The following is an 18,476-nucleotide window of genomic DNA, read 5'->3' as shown; positions in this document are numbered from 1 at the left end:
AGAGACTGAGTCAATTTGTCCCTGGCTGCAGTGTGCCTGTGGTTTTGGTGTCTGCACTGGCACTTCACTGCACTGCCTGATTGCTCGAGTTCACAGAGTCATGGTTGTGGTCATAGGTCCAACCCCCTGCAATGGACAGGACACCTTTCACTACACCAGGCTGTGCAAAGCCCTGTAAATTGAAAATTTCTGAGGATGGGGCATCCACTACCTCTCTGGGTAACCCATTTCAGTGTTTTACCACCTTAATTGTAAACAATTTCTTCCTTATATCTAAGCTAAATTGACCCTCTTTTAGTTTAAAACCATTAACCTGTCACAGCAGGCCCTGCTAAAAGGTTTGTCCCCATCTTTATAAGCCCCTTTTAGGTTATGGGAAGTGTCTCTGGAGCCTTTTTTTCTCCAGGCTGAGCAGCCCAAATTCTCTCAGCCTTTCTGACAAAAGAGGTGCTGCAGCCCTCTAATGATCCCTGTGGCTTCCCCTGTAGCTCTTCCAACACGTCCCTGTCCTCGCTGTGCTCAGGATCAAGAGCTGCACGCTGTACATTGTTCTGGGGGTTCAGGTAAAGCTGCCCTTTCCCTGGTGGGGAAGTTTTGTTGCTTCTGTGGGCCAGCCAGGCTGAGGAAGCAGTGCTGGGAGGGGATGTCCCTGTCTGTGCCCTGCTCAGGTCAGTGGCACATGAAGTTCCCTCCCAGGGAGCGCTGCCAGAGCTCGGGCACACGGGGATGGAGAGCAGCACGGCTTTTCTGCCTCTCCTGGGAACTGGGATCTCTCTGTCTGTCAGTCTACACATGTGGAAACATTTTTCCACCTTTCAGATTAACTTAAAGATGGGGATTAATTTAGCTTTACAAAGGGCTTTTTGATTCCCACCTGAAAGCTGCTGTAGGAGCTGAAAATACACAGATGAACCAGTAGTGGTGAGGAGCTGCGATATGTGTTGGTTTATTTGACAGTGATTTTTTTTCTGCTTACCCTCACTCAAGAACTGAGGCAATCCTGTGTGTTCCTTCTTTCTGTAGGACCTTCTTCTCCTCTCTCTCATGCTTGCATCCACCCCTCAGTAAAAGTTAGGAATAAAATATCTGCTGAATAAATAAATACAAAATATTTTGTTTTCAGATGTTTCAGTTGCAGTGGCAGTATCAGTGCATGGTAGTTTTCATTAGAGGAGCATTATGGTAAACCCACCTGGACAGGCCAAGGCAGGGGCTGCCTTCTAGAACAATTCTTCTACACCACTAGGAAACATTGCACCTTTTTTCCCAGGGAAAAACAAATAAAGGATAGAAGAGTGGCAATAGAAACTTCTGATTAATTCCAGGGCCAGGTGGCAAATGCATTACTTATAGTAGTTCTCTGTCTCAAATGTTGGAAGGAAAAATCATAGTTAGAAGTGTTTCTTCAGCCGTGATAGTGTTTTAGCACTGGCTTCCATTCTTTCTCACAGCTTTTAGCAGAACAGGTTTAAAGTCCTATGGTTTCTGTTTCAGTGTGTTTCTCAAGTTTCCAGCTTGTACCACAGTTTTTCTGGAGGCTTTATCTGAGAATATTCTGCTATAATTCTTTGTTATGTGGTGAGAATATTTTCACAGAAATTTCTAGAACCCTAATAAAAAACAATTCAGTTACATTTCTTCTGTCACATTTTTTTCTGGTGAATCTGTGTGGTTTTTCATTTGCATATGGCTGTCTACAAATGGATTTAAGTGCTTGTACTTGACTAATGTAACAAATGAGATGTTGCTTGGGATCACATCATTGAAATTAGGTAAAAGTAACAAAAAAAAAATTAAATTAGGCTAATTGTCACATAACGAGCCCTCCCAGTGCCACCTCAAAGGCTGTGGTACAGCCTTTCAAAGCAAGCAGTAGATGATTCACCATTACAGATATTTCAATCCAATCTAGAAAGCTGTATTAAATACATTGCAGGGAACATTCCTGCACTGGCAGGGGGGTAGGCTAAATGAGCTATTACCAGTAGCTCTTTTCCATGTCTGACTGATAGTTGGCTAGGAACATGCTTGCTATAGTCGCCAATTTTTTTTCTTCTTCCTTTTTTTTCACTTGGAGAGCACTGGTGACATTGGCAGAAGAATGCTTCCTGTGTTTGAAAGAGGTTTGTATGGCAGGGTAGTCCCAAAAGCAGGCTATTTTCAGAGGAGGCATTGACACTGATAGCCTTAATCCTTTCCTAAAGGCTTTTTAGAAAGGTTTTCGTAGGCTCTGACTCATGTGAGAGGGTGTGGTGGTATTGGGGATATCTGTGGATTAGCTGCTACACATATTTTCAGGTCTTTTAGATTCAAAGTCAAATGATCCTACATATATTAAAAGTGCCTCTTTCTTTTTTATTTTTTTTTCTTTGTAGTGTATGATTCATAGCTTTTGATTTTTCTTGGAATTTTTTCTTCCCTTCTCTTATAACCACTGTCCTTCTGGGTAGAAAAATAATTTCTTCTGCATGATTATGAAAGTGAGGTAGTGAGTTCCTCTGCCTGTGTCTGCTGGGCTCCACTATAAAAAACATCTAACAACAGTACAAATGAGAGTGATGGTGAGTTTTGTTTAACTCAGGTTTTTGGATATGTTTATAAAAGACTTTTTCCTTTTGACTTGTACCTTGGTGGCAGCAACAGAAATAGGACTTACTGACAATTTAAATACTATACAATTTCATCCTAATCAGGGATGTAGATGATATAACAGGTTATAGAGGGATGTTAGTACTTACCCTATATCAGTGCTTTGACACTTACAGAAATTGCATCTTTTTCCTAAGTTTCTGCCATAAATGTAGTTGTCTTATAAACCTGGAAGGACTGATTTTTTGATCCCCAGCGTTTAAAACTTGAAACCTCCTCAAAATAGGCAGTTCTATTTCACTCTGTTAATCTGACAGAAAGGCAGTGGAAAACAGATGAAAGGGCAAAGAACCATTGAAGGGGGACACCATATGAAAGTCTGTGTACAGATTTATCCCCCATGGCTCATTTTCCTGGAGAGGAGCAGGTCTTTGTGTGCAGCATATTGCAATATGCTGCTGCTGCTCTTTGCTTCTCCTGAAACTTTGCTTACAGTAAAGCTGCAAAATAAAGAGCTGGATCGCTCTAAATGTTCTCTCTTCTCCTTACCCCCCCCTTTTTTTTTTCCTCCCCCCACCATATGATGCCCAGGGACTCCAGAAAGCCTCGCTGAGAAGGAAAGGCAGCTCATGGGTATGATCAATCAGCTGACCAGTTTGAGGGAACAGCTGCTAGCAGCTCACGATGAACAGAAGAAGCTGGCTGCATCTCAGATCGAGAAACAACGCCAGCAAATGGAGCTGGCTAAGCAGCAGCAGGAACAGGTGAGTGATTATTACAGTGGCTTTCAGCTTAAATCATTTTCTAGAAGGGCTTTCCAGCAGTTTATCTTTTATGCTTCATACCCTAAAAGTTGCTCTGCACCCAAAATCTTTTCTGTTGGTTCTCCAAGGTGAAAAAGTTTGAACAAAAGCATATCAGAAGAATGATTTAATTTGCAGTATATCCATATTGGAGTTGTTCAGAGCCTGGTGCTGCTAATGCCAAGGTTGTGGGTTCAGCCCCTTCGTGGGCCATTCATTTAAGAGTTGGGCTTGATGGTCCTTGGGAGTCCCTTGCAACTCAGAATATTCTGCAATTCTGTGTTATCTTTCAATATTGTTCAACTATCTGTAAATAAACAGGCAAATTCAGCCCTCCTGAATAATCCCCCAAAATGGCTTTAATTCAGAAAAACTGAATAGGTACAAAAACAAAATGCAGCACTTATATTGTAATGTGAGAAATGAAGAGGTTGGGTTTTGCCAACTGCGGAAAAAAGCAGAGAATAATATAAAGTCAGTGAACAAGTGTGACTTTTTTTCTTCTACACTTGAGAGGCTCAGTTTTCAGTTCTTGCAAACATGCCCTTCACTGGAAATGTAAACATGGTTTTCACATGTGAGCACTTCCAATGAGCATACATGGACACACAGCATTTTAGGCAAAAGCATAATTTTTCTCACAGATTTCACTGTGCAGATTTTAACAGAAATTAATGTCCACTTTTGTACTTGAACATGAGCAGAGAATATTTAGATATCTAGTTTAAAATTTTATCATAGAATTGCAGCTATATGAGTTTTATGAAACCCACAAAATTCTTTGAAATCTGTCATAGTTGTCATATTCAGTGTTGGTATTGTACTTAAGTCTTAAGATTTCTCAGCCACTGCTGATACCTTCAGACATTTAAACCTTGGTTTTCCCTGGTTTTAATTATTTAAAAACCGTATCTTAAACAAAGGGTATTTTGGCCTCACGCCTGAAATCCCACATGGGGAGAACAGAAGTAACGTACCTTAAGCTGGAGAATTTCTATCGTGCTGTTGTTAGAACAGCAAAGGTAGAGGAAGGAGCGAAGGTGGAATTGGCAAGATTCTTTCACAAGGAGACATCTTGTAGGAGCTATTCCCTTTACCCTGACTCCTAAAGTCACTAGTGCCACAGGATGGCTGAGGGAGTTGAAAAAGAAAATGACAGTAGAAAAAGGCAATAAGACATTAGGATAACTAGGATTTCTTTTAATTGAAGAAATTGTGTATACTTCTGTATTATGTAGAAATTAAAATATCCAAACTCTGAAGAAAATGTAGCGATAAAAATAATTTTTCTTGATTAAAGAAAGGCTCCAGAAAGAAAACATTCATTTCATCTGTTAGATGTGGAGCTAACTTAGAGTGAGTGTTTCTTATGCACATAGTCTAATAGTAGAAAGAAAAGCTAAGGGGAAGAAAGCACATTTCCCCCAGTAAGTATGTATAAGTTACCAGCTGACCCTGAGATGTGTACATGTAACACAGGGGAAGAGCAGAGCTCTTTCTAATATTTGTACTGCTGTTCATGGGAGCAGAGCTTTTGTGACAACTTTCAATTTTCAAGTTTGCTTTTTAAGTTCAAGAATGGTTTATCTCCCTCCAGCCTTTAGAACTCTTAATTCCATTCTGTTAATGTCTGCTTTTTCCTTCATGGGGTGTAAAATGAGTCTACAGTAGCATTTGCAGTCATTTAGGGGAGAGGGAAGGTGGAAGTCCTTCTGGAAAACTGCGCTTGGCTTTGAGAGGAGACTCCATGCACCTCCATGTGTGCCCCCTTGGTTTCTTGCAGCTGATAGACACATTGAAGAGTTAGTGATTTTTCCAAGCTCAGATCCAGTCTCTTTGTGCCTGTTTCTACATTTTTAAAAAAAAGTACACTAAGAATCTTCCTCCATGGTGTCAGATTGCCATTTTTTTTTTAATTTTTGAGCAGGTGGTGCCAAACAGAAGAGTATTTCTGGCCATCCTACTTTTTTGCCTTTTCACCCCTCCTCCATTTTTTTTTTGGTTTCTCTGCTGGTATTGTTCTCTCCTGGGGAATTTTAGCAGGGCCATTTCAGTAAGATTTTTGCACAGGTCCATGTCTTCTCATATCCAGCACAGCATTTTCCACAAGATTCCCTTTCTCACTGGTATTAGCAATGAATTGAGCACGTGCCCCTTGCTTCAGCAGCAGTCTCCAGGCTGCTGCCCCCTGCCCTCAAAGGTTTCTGAGCTCAGAAGAGAGGTTTAAAGAACTAAGCAGGGTCAAAGCTTCCTGTGGATGGACTCTGGGAATGGTAATCCATATCTCATGTTTCTTCTGTGCAATTTCTTCACAGATTGCAAGACAACAGCAGCAGCTTCTGCAGCAGCAACACAAAATTAACCTTCTTCAGCAACAGATCCAGGTCAGAGACACATCTCCTCCCATGCCCCTGTTATCTCTTCCTTTCCCTTTCCCCACTCTTTCCCTCAGCCATTGTTGCCATAGTTTCTTTAAGAATCTCTGCAGTTGGCTGACATCTTGTTTATGGAAACACAAGAGGATTTTACCTGTCATTTAGCAAAACAAGGTCAGTTTCTGGAAGGCCTTATATGATTAACATGGTTCTCGTAGGGTCAGGAAGATGATGTTAGAGGAGCTGGTCATGCAAGCAAACATTTGCAGGACCAAATCCTCTTTCCTCAGGAGTGACAAAAGCATTGCCAGAAAGAGTTTGTTTGGAACTGATGTCCTACAGCTCTGTTTTTGAGGTTTTGCTGAAGCAGTTCTCTTCAGTGATTGATAATCAAGTGCACCTTCTTCCCTCTGCCTGAGGTGTTGGGAGTCTGAAAAGTTTTATTTCTGGAGAAGTATTGTGTGAGTGAGAAGTTGGCCAAAAGGTGGTTAGATTCAGGAGAGCAGCTGTGTAAGTTCCAGCTAGCTGCAGGTTTATTCCCAGGAGTAGAAAAAGTTGCTAAACCAGCATAACCAGTAAACTTTACTTAGCCTCTTTCTTCCATAATGTATTCAGAAGTTTCTTTTAATGCCATTGACTGTATTTCATTACTTTTCTTCCATGTGCATGCCCCTGTTTTGGGAACAATGCAAATCAGTTTGCCTGTAAAGGTTTCCATGGAATAGTAAAGGAGAAGTTTGCCTTCTTACAGCTACCTGGGACCAGGGTAAAATCTCTGGTTGTTTAATCATGCAGTTTTGTACAGAGCAGCAGGATTCTCCTTCCAAATGTTTTTGTCAGTATTTCAGAGGGAGTTGCCTAAAATTATCAATCCAAATTGTAACCCATTTAAGAAAACTTAATTCCAGCTAATCAAAGGAGCTGTATGGCTTCATACTAGAAGAAAACTTGGCTGTATCATTCCAGAGGACATTCTGTCTGTATCTGGACTTGGGTATTTATGAAAAACTCCTGAAAAGGTCCATCCCTCTGTTATAAGGCAACTCCTATACAAGATGTGCTTTGCTGAAAATAATTTTGAGATTGGTAAGGCTTGTTTTGGCCTTGACCTCTGTACTCTTTTTTCTTGCTTAATTTGTGTGTGGGACAGATTTTTCTTTATTGCTGCATTTTAAATACTATTTTAAAAGAAAAACAATAGCAAAACCTGTACAATAGCAAGGAAAATATTTGTATTTTTAGCATTTAGCTATGGCAGTGAGAGAGGAAGTTGTTTTATAAGCAGTGAATAAAAATAAATTGAAGTAACGTAATTTGACCCCAACCCTTTTAAGTTTTAATGCCTTGTAGATAAGAATGAAGTATGTTGTTTTTAGGGTACTGAAGAAAACCCTGGTTATTGATAATGAGATATAAAGCCTTTCATCTCTTGATCCCTGGTCCAAGTTTGACCTAAGTCAGTAGTAAATGAAAGTCAGCCAAGTACCATCTGATAGAAGCTGCAATCCTTAGAAATGATTTGGGTGTCTGTCTCAAGGGATTTCAGATGAAATATTGACTCTGCTGAGGTCAGAATTTCACCTCCAGGGTGCACTTCACACAGACCCCATCAGATTTGTGGCACCCTCCTTTTGGATGGTCAGGCAAGAAAGGTCAAGAATTGAACAGGCCAAGAGACAATACTGTTCTCTCATTCCCACAGAGCTGATCTGTTTGTAGTGAAATTTGGGTGATACTGCACAGGCAATCTGGGCAGTTTCATGTCTGTATGATCCTGAAGTTTCATGAAGCCTGGCTGAAGCCCATGACTCTGAAGGGAAAAACATTTAAAAATTAAAAAAAAAAAATCCTTACTGACAAAGCAAAACATTTCTCCTCAGCTAGTGACTATCAAAGAAGAAACAATTCTTAAAGAAATCATCCTTTGTATATAAGTTAAGGCAGTGAAGTCCCCCTAACATGCCCATGTTTAAAATGGTCAGTGAGTTCACAGTCAGCTTATGGGTTATGGTAGGTGGAAGAAAACTGTGACAAGAATGTAGCTGTGAGTTCAGCTTTTCTGACCTTGCCCTAATCAATCTAACAGGCTTCTGTCACACTGGCCTGAAGTTTTGAAGTAGCATTAGATTTATTGACAGGGAAATATTCCTACAAAGAGTGGATAACTGTTTGACTTAGGTGCAGTTGAATGATTGTGCTGTAGTTATGAACTCAACTTACTTGTGACAAAGGAATCGTTTTACTTGAGCCAATTTTTTTCTAAGCTTGTAAGAGTTGCCATAATTCCATATAAATTATTACACAGAAAAAAGCCATTGAAATATTGTATTGAAAGCATAATACCCTAAGGTTAAAAAAAAAAAGCATAACCTGGCTGACCTCATGATTTATGAGTCCTTTCTCTCAGTGTGCTAACTTGGAAACAGTTCCCTTTCTCCTTAGCCCATCACACAATCACTGATACACAATACATAACCAGGGAGAGACTGACGTCCCTCTCCTCCTCAGAGGACTGCAGATGCTCAGTGTAACTGCAGCTCAAATAAACTAGCACTTCTGGGATGCTGGAGAAAGATGTTTTAGTTCCTTGAGCTTAGAAAAGTGTGCCTGCCATGTGAGTCTCTAATTGACATGTCTTTACCAAGCCCATCACTGCTGAATTAATTGGAAGGTGGTGTCACTAAAACAGAAAACGAGGAGTTGGTATAGAGAGTTAAGTAAACTGGAGGAAAGTTGCAGATTTCATTGAATTTGAGAACCTGTATGACCTCAAAATGCTAAAATAGGATCTGGATGGGATTTGGTGTTTTGGAAAATGTTTATAATTTTTTTTCTACTTTTCAGGATGTTCTAGACCTAATTTGTGAAGAGGTTTGAGTTTCTCTGAATAATTAACTAACGCTCCCCCATTTGTATTTATGCCACTTTGGGATGCATCCCCCCATGCACACTGCTTTCTGCTCTGCCTAATCTTTGTGTGTGTAAGGTTTTCACTGTAAGGTTTCTGCCTGCTGAGTGTTGGTGCTCTTCTCCCCTGCACCCCCTTAGTCTTGCTGTCCTGCCATCATTGGAACTGGAATTTGGGTTTTCACAGCTCTTGTGCATCAACAACCCCAAAGATTTCAGATTGTATTTCAGGATGGCAGTGATCTGCAGCTGTAGAGCAGGCTGACACCTCGTACAGCTCAGCAAGTTCTTGGGTTCAGTTCAGTTTTGCCCTTCAGGACCTCAAGGGAACTCTCCTGGTTACCCACCTCGTCTTTGGTGGGGCCATAATCTGCTTCCTGGTGCCCTTACTCTGGAACCTGGGGCAGTCTGGGCTGTGTAGCTGTCACGTCAGGTGGGCAGAGAGTGGGAGAAGCCTGGAAGGTGCTCATGGTGCTGAGCTAGTCTCCTAGTGCGCCCCAAAGGTGTCCTTCTTCAAAGGGTGTCTCTGAAACACAGAGTTGGGAGGGGTCGTGCAGTTCACTTGCTCAGAGAAAAAGTCTAGCCCAGGATGGTGATGGAAGGGTTTGCTTTGAAGCTCAGTGACGAATGTCACTTTAATTGAACTATATTTAAAATGAAATATGGTTGTTAAAATTCATAAAGCAATTCATATTCAGTAGGGCACTGTTGATAAAATAGGTCAACCTTGCAGCCTAAATTGTGATAAAACTGATACTGCTAATCTCACAATTTTGTAGAAAACCTGACAATGTTTTATGTTTTTCCCTCAAGCCCCAGCTCTTGGAGTCATGTGATGACAAAAATGCCAGCTTTCATTTCTCCCAAATGTAAACTTCCAACTCTCATATTTCCAGGCAAAATCTGAAACCATGAGCACTACAAGTTCCAAAATTAGAAGGCAAACAAAACAGAGGCCAAATGCTGTTTTCTAATCTGTTCTGATTTTTAGTCAAAATTTTTTTTGGAGAGCCCAGCTCAAGATCTTGGAACACTTCAGTTTGCCAATAATGTAAAACTAAGATCTCAAAGCAGCAGGAAGCAAAAACACTGCTTTACAGTGATTCTAACATTTAGGCCACAGTTTTGTTTGACTTCTTTGGTTTAATACTGTCAGTAATTGGCTACTAATTTGTATTCTTTTTTGAGTGACATACTCAGCCCAAGTGCTTTCTGAAACTTGAGGACAGTTCCTGCCAGACAGCAATCAATTGATGGCTGTGTGTTTTAGGAGAGGGTTTTCATTTTCCTTCAGAGCTAGAGCAGATGTTTTAATAGGACCCTTTTTTGTGAGAAAGTTTGGACCTCTGAGAGTGAGGGGATCCCAGTTAAATTCTGATGCAAAGCTGGAACCAGTGTCTCTGGCCTGCTCCACCTGGTACCTGTTAAATGCCTGAAATATTGGAATTAATCTCTCCAGCACTAAAGTTGTGATAAAGAGGGAATAATTTTATTCAGGCCGGAAGGTGCAGGCAGGAGATTCTGCAAGGGGGTTACTCATGTACAGTCTCTCTGCATAGTACAGCTTACCCCATTACTGTAAATCCCACCCCAAGTTCCTAGTTCCCAGTTCTTTTGTCTGTCACTGCATTCCTGGGCCAGATGTCCTCTTCTTACCTCCTAACTCTCCTTGCTGAAAGCAGCTTTTGCAGGCCTTACTCCTCTGCTGAAAGTCTCACAGGCACAGTAAAAATTGAATTAACCCTTTCAGTGTCACCCCTGCCAGGTGGCATGTGGCTTTGCCAGCTCCTAGGCGTACAGTTTGCTGTGGCCTTGATGGCCTCAAGCTTTGCAGGCCCTCAGCAGCTTGTCCAGAAGGGAGTGTGGCCACCACAGCCCTCTGGGCATCCTGAGCCTTCTGGCTGTCCTGAATCTCTCAGCTGCCCTGCGTGTCCTCCCAGCTCCAGAGAAGGCTTTCCTCTGGGGGTCTGGATCCAGGTTTCCATCCTCCCACCCGCTGTCAGCTGGCTGTGTCCCTTTCCCATCAGTTCTGTGCGTAGAATAAAAGGCCTGGCTGTGCTGCTGTGCTCTCAAACCAGAATATTCCCATTCTCACTAACTTCTGAGGTTTGAGATGTTCCAATTTGGAATGTCATAAAAATCTTGAACTTAGAATTTCCTGCAGGATGGCTAGTCCATTTTTCAGCCAGATCTACTTTTCAAAATGTAGCTGTATTTTTGGGGAGGAAAGAGGGATTTGGTTTTTGAGTTACACAGAAGTTCAGCAAAATATTTCTTAAGCTTAACATGCAAAGTTTTGAAATGACACAGTTGTTATTGTCAAAACTTTCCAAACAGCAAGAGGTTCTGGATTGATTCCAGTCTTCCAAAACAGTGGTAGAGATCTGCTTCCAAAGTGCTTTGGATACCATAATTTACCCACACAGTTATGGCAATAATTTTTGTTGTTTAGATTTGTTCTTTGTTTTGAACTCCTCAGGTGAGCAATCATCTGTTACCCAGAGCTGGCTGCATGATATCTAGGCCCGTTTGTGTTCTTTTTGGGTTTTTTTTGTAGAAGGTACCAGTTTCTCTCTCTTGTTGAGAGAAGACACAGATTAATTGACTGTACAAAAAAGAAACATGAAGATTTTTTTCCCCTGCCCCAACAAGTTTACAGTCTTAAATTATATTTCCAACATGGCTAAGCCTTTCATTTTCTGTCTGCTGCTTCAAAAAAAAAAAAATTCTAGCAGGCCACTATATGAGCTAAATACTTGGAGAACTTTGAGCTTATAATGAGGGCAGAGATCCTTACTCCTGATCTTTGCCCTGTCAGTGTCTCCTCAGTGCAGCCACAAGGTCTTGGGGCATTTCTTTCCTGGCTCCCAACCTCTCACATGTCTGTAACCAGAGTTCTCCAGAGGTTTTAAAGGGATGGAGGTGATGAGTCCTTCACTGGAGACAGAAAAATGAGCAGCTGCTGCACAAGGGCTTGGTTACAGATTCAGTAATGCCTGTTGCTTCTGAATTCCTGTTTTCCCTGGAAATTCTGCTGTTCTGAGAAGTCAGTGAGAGCAGAGCAGTGCTTTGTGCTGCTACAATCGCTTTGCAAGCCCTTGCAAGGCAGAATAGTATTCGCTTTCTCCACAACTAGAGTCCTCTTTGCATATTGAAGAGAGGTGAGGACAAAAGGTTTCCTTGGTAAGACAATAAAACTGTTGAAGTGAGGGCCTGATCCAACTCCCACTGAACACGGAGAAGAGGCTCTTGTTCATATTAGTAGGAGTTTAGTGAGACCTTTCTTCGGTAGGAAACTGTGAGAAAGTATCTTCCTCCTCACTCTCCAAAATATTTTTAGAACAGGCTCTGTCCACTGAAGTGGTTTGTTTTTGCTTTTGTTGTTGTTTTTTTTTTTTGTTTTTGTTTTTTTTTTTTTGTTGTTCTTTTTTTTTGCCAGTGTGGATATGACAAGCTGTGACTGCACAGTCGAACTGAGCATCTTTGAGTCCTCGTGGATGTGGGGACATTTTGTCCAAATTCATCATGTGTCAGGAGCAGCTGTTTTCCCGCAGCTTACAAACACGGGCATGCTGCATTCAGTGAGACCCAAGAAGGAGTCACACTGCAGCCTTTCCCATGACTTTGCAACCTCTTCCCAAACCACTGACGTTGCCAGCGGAGAGGCAGAACAATTGTTCCTCACAAAGCTCTGCAGCTGATGTCCTATCAGTTATCAGAAGAGCTCGCCTGTCCCTTGAGCAGGAAAAATCCCCTGGGAAAAGTTACTCAAAACCACACACATGCATACACAAAACCAAAAACAAACAAAACCAAAGAGAACAACACAGGAAAAAAAAAAAAAAAAAAAACAAAAAAAAACCAAAACAACCCTGAAACAAACAAACCAAGGCTGGGGGCTGGGGGGAAATAGGGAAAAGAAGGGAAAAAAAAAAGAAAAATCAGTCAGAATGAGCTAATTGCTTTCTGGCCTCTCAGTTTCAGCTAATAACATTTGTGGTAGACTAGACTTCTGAGTAACCTGTGGGCCTTCATTTCATTCCCTTACCAAGAAAGTTAAGTTGTGTAAAGGGTTGTCGAGGTCTTTATGTGTACTTCTTTCAGTGCAGAGGATCATTTTGCACCATGGTTTTAACTCCAAAGATAACTCTTAGCAAGTCTCTGCAGATAGTTTGATCTCAGGCCTTTTCTATGCCCTTATACCATCCAATTTTGTTGACTGGTGGTGTTGTGGAAGTGCAAACCAGGAGTATCTGCTTAAAACTTGAATGAGCTCAGTTGGTCAGAGCTTGGTGCTAACGTTGCCAAGGCTGGGGGTCTGATCCCCATATAGGCCATTCCCTGAAGAATTGAATCTTTGTGGATGGGTCCCTTCAAACTCAGAGTGTTCTGTGATTCTGTGAACTTGAATTTATTGGAAATGCAAGGGCATGTTTGATTGAGGTAAATCAGCTTTTTTTGCCTTTGCTGAGCTACTTGATGGCAATAGCACTTGTTTTCTCCAGGGCTACTGGTCCAAATGTTCTCAAATTATAACACTGTTTTGAACTTCAGGACTTTTTTTCTTGCCATTTTAGCATCTTTTCTTAATTTACTTTCTGTTACTGAGCTTTCAGTGTTCCCATTTTCCAGTTCTCTCACACAATCACAAGGGAAGGCCAGAAACTTTTTTTTTTTTGTCAAAAACCAGAGCACTGAAACACCCAAAATAATCCAGCATCTTAGAGTGTAAGAAAAAGGCCAGCGGTCAAATCAGTCATCGTGGCTGGCAGCATCGTGCTCCAAGGCCTCATCTTGGTCTCTCTCTCCTCAGCAGGCATTTCAGGGCTCTGTCTTTTTTTTGTTTTGGTTTGGTTTTGTTTTGTTTTGTTTTCAGACCCCCTCTCCAATTTCTGCATCTCTCATCATCAACTTTAACCATTTTCTTTCACTTTCAGCTCCCTGGTGCTGAGTAACCCTTCTTATGCAGCTGCCCACCCTTTCCTACAGTAGCAACTGCTCCTTTCTGCCAGCCCTCCCTTTGCCCTCCTTGTCTGTATTTCCATGGCCTTATGAATGGTTTTGTTTGGCATTTTATTGGCTGCAGAGCAGCGCATGTCATTCTGTGAATGCTTGTGTTCAGAGTGGGTGGCGCGGGGGGCCGTGTGAGCCCTGTGCCTGTTTGTGTACCCGTGCAGGTATTTGCACAGCAGGAGCACAGGGGCAGAAGGTACCACGTGTCAGTGGCTGGAGAAGCTGAGCCTGAGCTCTCCATGGCTGTGGTCTTGTCTGTGTGGAGCATGTGTAATCCTGAGCACTTCTGTTGCACAGCCAAAAAAAAGGCTGCTACTGCTGCCTCTGCAGTAAGGTGAAGCAGGAGATAACAATAAATTTTTTACTGCTGGCTGGCAGAGGTGTTTAGGATGTGTTTTCTTTATATCTTCATCCGCCCCTAATTGAAGATGCTTTAAAATTGAATGACTAGCAGTCAAAACGTGTTTGCTTCAAACTGAGAAGAAAAATGCTGGTGTCTCTTCTTCCAAGCTGATTGCGCTTTGTACACAACTGACAGCCACAGTCACTTTGAGTGACTGATAAGTGGGAAGCTTTGCCACTTATCAAGGAATGCACGCTGAAAAGAAAGGACTGGAGCTGTTCAGATGCTTTGGCATGTTCAAAATAACATCTCACATCAGTCAGGCTCAGAAGCACTAGGAGACATTTCAAAATAAACTTTATATCTATCTATCTCTCTATCTAGAGGCAAAAAATTCAATTTAACAGACAAATCACTGTGTGGCATCACATTGGCTCTGGAAACAAACTAACATTATAAGGGTCACCAGTTGCAAAATGACTTAGATGGCTGCATGATTGGAGGGCATTTATTGTAGGGTCTCACCCCCCCAGAACAAAACAAATTTTGAAAATTCACAACTGCATATTATTCTGGTGATTTCTCTAAACTGGGGGGTTTTGGCCCTGTAGGCCAGGTAATACTTAATTTATGTGGCACAGGGCATCCTGAAGGATCCCAAAGAAAATGAAACTCTAAGCTAAATTCAGATCTCATTTATTTCCTCTTCCATATTATGGAGTATGCTTGGGATCGTATGGCTCTTATTCAGAAAATGGTTCTTAAGGTTTCTTTAGGAGTTTACTGAGTTTTGTAGTGATGCACAGCATGAACAGAGGATGTCATTTTTTTGGTACATGTCTGTTAACGTTACTTTTTAGTGATGGTGCATAGTAGGAGATTCTGACCTGCAGGAGTATGAGGGTACATTTTCTTGTCCTGACTGTAATAACAGTGATGTCACCAGTGCAGGGTTTGGGCTGGTCCACTGGATGTGATGATGTTTCACCCTATTAGATATGCAAGCACAGGAGATGGGATGAGAATCTCCAGTGGGAGACACAAGCAAGTAGTGTGTCATATCCCAAACTGGAATTCAGACAGAACATAGTGTTGATCTGCATCCATTAGCGCTACTCAAACAAGAAAACTGCTGCCAGGTTCACAACTCTTAGTCTAACAACACCGGGGGTGTTGGTGTATAAGGACTGTTGTCTTTTGTTATGATTCTAAGCACAGAATTCCCATTCTGCCCAGCTGATTCCATCTGAAATGGTTGCTTCTCTAGCCAAAATGGCTATATTTGAGATAGGAAATATGTTTGGCATTCCAAGGTTGCCACCAGCACCCACACTTGTGTCAAGAGGAAGAGATCTGAGGATCATTTAGTCCTTATTGTCAGTGACTTGCTTTTCTGATTCACCACTTGCCACATTAAGTGGTCTCAGCTCTGTTTTCATGGTTCATTCAAAACAGAACCTTTCAAACTCTCCCCTGGGATAATGGTTCAAATTATTCAGAGGGAAAAGCTGGTTCCACCTGCTGAATCCATACCATTGTCTTCACCACCTTGGGTTTTCCTGGGTGTCCAGAAACTGATGATGCCTTACCCTGCATGGCTTAGAAGGCAAGACGAGATGACAAGACCATGCAAGAGGCCAAGGGGAGCAGTTTTTAGTTGTCCACTCTCTGCTTGTCATTTACCTGCTGCTGAATTGCAATGTGCAAATTGAAGTGGAAGGCAGCTGGCTGTTCTTGGTGTTTGTAAGAAGAGTAAATGAAACATTTCCTTGAGGGGTTGTGATTGGAGGGGTGATGTGAGTGGCCCCTGACTTAAAATTTTGGAGAGAGAGGGAAAGGCGCAGTTGTCTTGTGAAAGTCTCGGTCGAACAAAGATTACCTGGCGGGTCATGGATCTTGTGTCAGCTGTCTTTTGCATCTTGTGTAGAGTCTCCATTAAATTCACTTTTCACATGAAAGTTGAATAAAATTCGTGATGGTTAAATAATTTTAAGGAACCATTTCAGATTTTTATTCAAACTGATTTAAAACATGCTTCGAAGAAATTTAGAGGTATATGTCAGACTTTCTTGTATTTAGAAATTAAATAAAAGAATTTAAGTTCCAAGATAAGCATAATAAAGTTATAAAAAATGAAATGAAGGCTTACATGGAAAGTAATAATAATAATGAAAAGAGACAAATTTGATTCACAGTATTTGGAGTTTATAAATATTTGGTACCGTTTTACAAAAAAAAATTATACAACGTATGTGTTATAACATTTTTTATCAAACTTGACTTATTTAAAAGATGAAAGTGATACTGTTCAGCAAATTATTCTGAAGTTGGAACTTGGATAGTTTCAAAATAGCAATTTAAAATGGATTTGACAGAAATGATTGAAATATTTCTATACTCTTGTGTACTCTGAACACTGTGTGCAAAGAAATACATTATTTAAGTAACAAAGTAAAGCATTTGAAAGTTACAAGTGCCAGAATTAAGTGAAATAGATACCTTTATTTTATTCTCATGTATCTCGGTCATACATGTTGAATAAAAAAAATGTATTCCAGAATTACATGATAATATAATTGTAAACCGTACTCACAAGTGGGAAAATTAAAATTATGTTGACAGCCTCAATTCTGACATTCCTTAATGTTCGATTCCTTGACTTGTCATGCAGTGTGGCATTATTTTAACTGGTTTTCTGTGTGTTTTGATGGCTGTAAAAGCTCAGAATGCTGGTACATCAGCCCCTTACAGTGTACCTCCAGGTCAGTTTGAACCCTGGAGTCTCAGCATGGGAGAAGTGCCAGCTGGCACTCAAGTTACAGGAGAAATGCCGTGTTCTCCTGGGCCAGACAGACAGAAGTCCACAGACAATTCCCTGGCTCTGGTGGACAAGAGGCTGTCCTATGAAGTCCCCTCCTTTTCTATGTCATGTTTCTTTTCTTCCTCCAGTTTTGAGTTTGTTTTTTGTTCAATTTTGGTCTCCATCAAAATAGAGAATTTTTTTCCTATTGCTGTCCTCTTCAGAAAGGCAGATGAGTGACTGAGTGCCTTTGTTGAATTTGGACTGGTAGTGTTGAAAATGGAGTTTGATTCCTGTTTTTCAACACCCTCCATTTGTTCCTCCCATTCTCCCTCAGTGGGGTTGGGACTGGATCAATTTGTGCCACTAATCAATTATTTTCTCCTAATTTACCATATTCTTTGTGCTTTAGCAAAAAATACCCCAGAGGCTGATGGTACAGTGTTTGATGGAAGCTGTTGCAGCATTTGTCCCTTTAAAGCTCTGTGTGGTGAGAATATGTTTTCTTATCTTGCAAACTGTGTGTAGAATCTTGTCTGCCATTTAAACATTTCTTAACTGCTGTGAATAAGCAAGAGGGGCTGTTTCATGTACCATATGTAATAAGTTTTAAGTTAGTAATATCCCTAAGAATCATATACATCTAAATTAGGCATAATTTCCAATTTCTTTAACCCTGGAGTTCAAATTTGTAGTCCAGGAATAAGTAAGCATCTATGAAACAGCTCGTTGATTGCATTCTCACCTTACACACACATGTGAGCTGCCTCATACACATTTTTGTGCATGCATTCGAAATGCCCCATTTTAGATATCAATTACAAACATGGCTGCTTTACTTTCCCGAACATTGATTTTTAATGGCTCTAAAGGAATTTAGGAGGAAGGAAGGATGTTTTTCCAAGTGGAGGCTACAGGTTATGAATACTTACTAAATTGCAGCTTGATGGTAGTTGTGAATTTTTCAGGGCTTTATGAATTCTTCAGCTATGCTGGCAGTTCCTCCTCGTCTGAGATCATGGCAAATAGAGAGAACCCTGAATTTAGAGCAAGGCATTGATGATCACAGTATTTCCCAGGGATGCAAACAGACTGATGCATATAAAACAAGATGCAATATAAGCAGAAATGGACTCAAATTACTTAAAATTAGAAAAAAATTCAGGAAATAAAACTTTCAGACTTCTTCTTTTCACTTTCTGTGATTCTCTGAATGTCTCCATGGCTGTAGACACCCCTGCAAATGTTGCTTCTGTTTTTCCATAGAACCCGTTTCTGTCAGCAGGAAGTTCTCCTGGGTAGAATAGCTCACCAGATTCATGATAGATCCAGGAATTTCTTTGTCATTGTATTGGTAAGCAAAGTTTTGGAGAGCTGATATATTCTAGTGGCCAGAATTAGAAGTATGCTCTGTTTCTTACATTATTCTTTATTTGAAATTAAAGGCAGGCTTGAAAAGATATTTTTCAAGAATTTTAGCTTTCTGTGTCATGAGTTTCAGGGTGCTTTTTAAGTCTACTTCCCTTGCATTATTTCTTAGTGAACAGTTCAGAATTCCTGTCTTTTTGGTACAATTAGAATAAAGAAACACTATACTGACATAGAATTCTGTATCCTTTGTTAAGAATATCTGCACTTCTAATTTA

General features: G+C 40.8%; 1 protein-coding gene across 5 annotated transcripts in view; it reads left to right on the top strand.

Moving 5' to 3' along the window:
• Positions 1-18,476, top strand: part of SOX5 (SRY-box transcription factor 5) — a 285,498-nt gene that overhangs the window by 138,013 nt on the left and 129,009 nt on the right. For all 5 annotated transcript variants that reach the window (XM_053942786.1, XM_053942785.1, XM_053942783.1 and 2 more), the window contains exons 5-6: positions 3,181-3,353; positions 5,708-5,776. In XM_053942786.1, coding sequence (XP_053798761.1) covers positions 3,181-3,353; positions 5,708-5,776 — 242 coding nt within the window. The remainder of the gene's footprint in view (positions 1-3,180; positions 3,354-5,707; positions 5,777-18,476) is intronic.

This window comes from Vidua chalybeata, chromosome 5 (assembly GCF_026979565.1).
Source record: "Vidua chalybeata isolate OUT-0048 chromosome 5, bVidCha1 merged haplotype, whole genome shotgun sequence".
NCBI lineage: Eukaryota > Metazoa > Chordata > Aves > Passeriformes > Viduidae > Vidua > Vidua chalybeata.
Note: the sequence above shows the minus strand (reverse complement) of the source record. Positions and strands in the feature narration are given on the sequence as shown.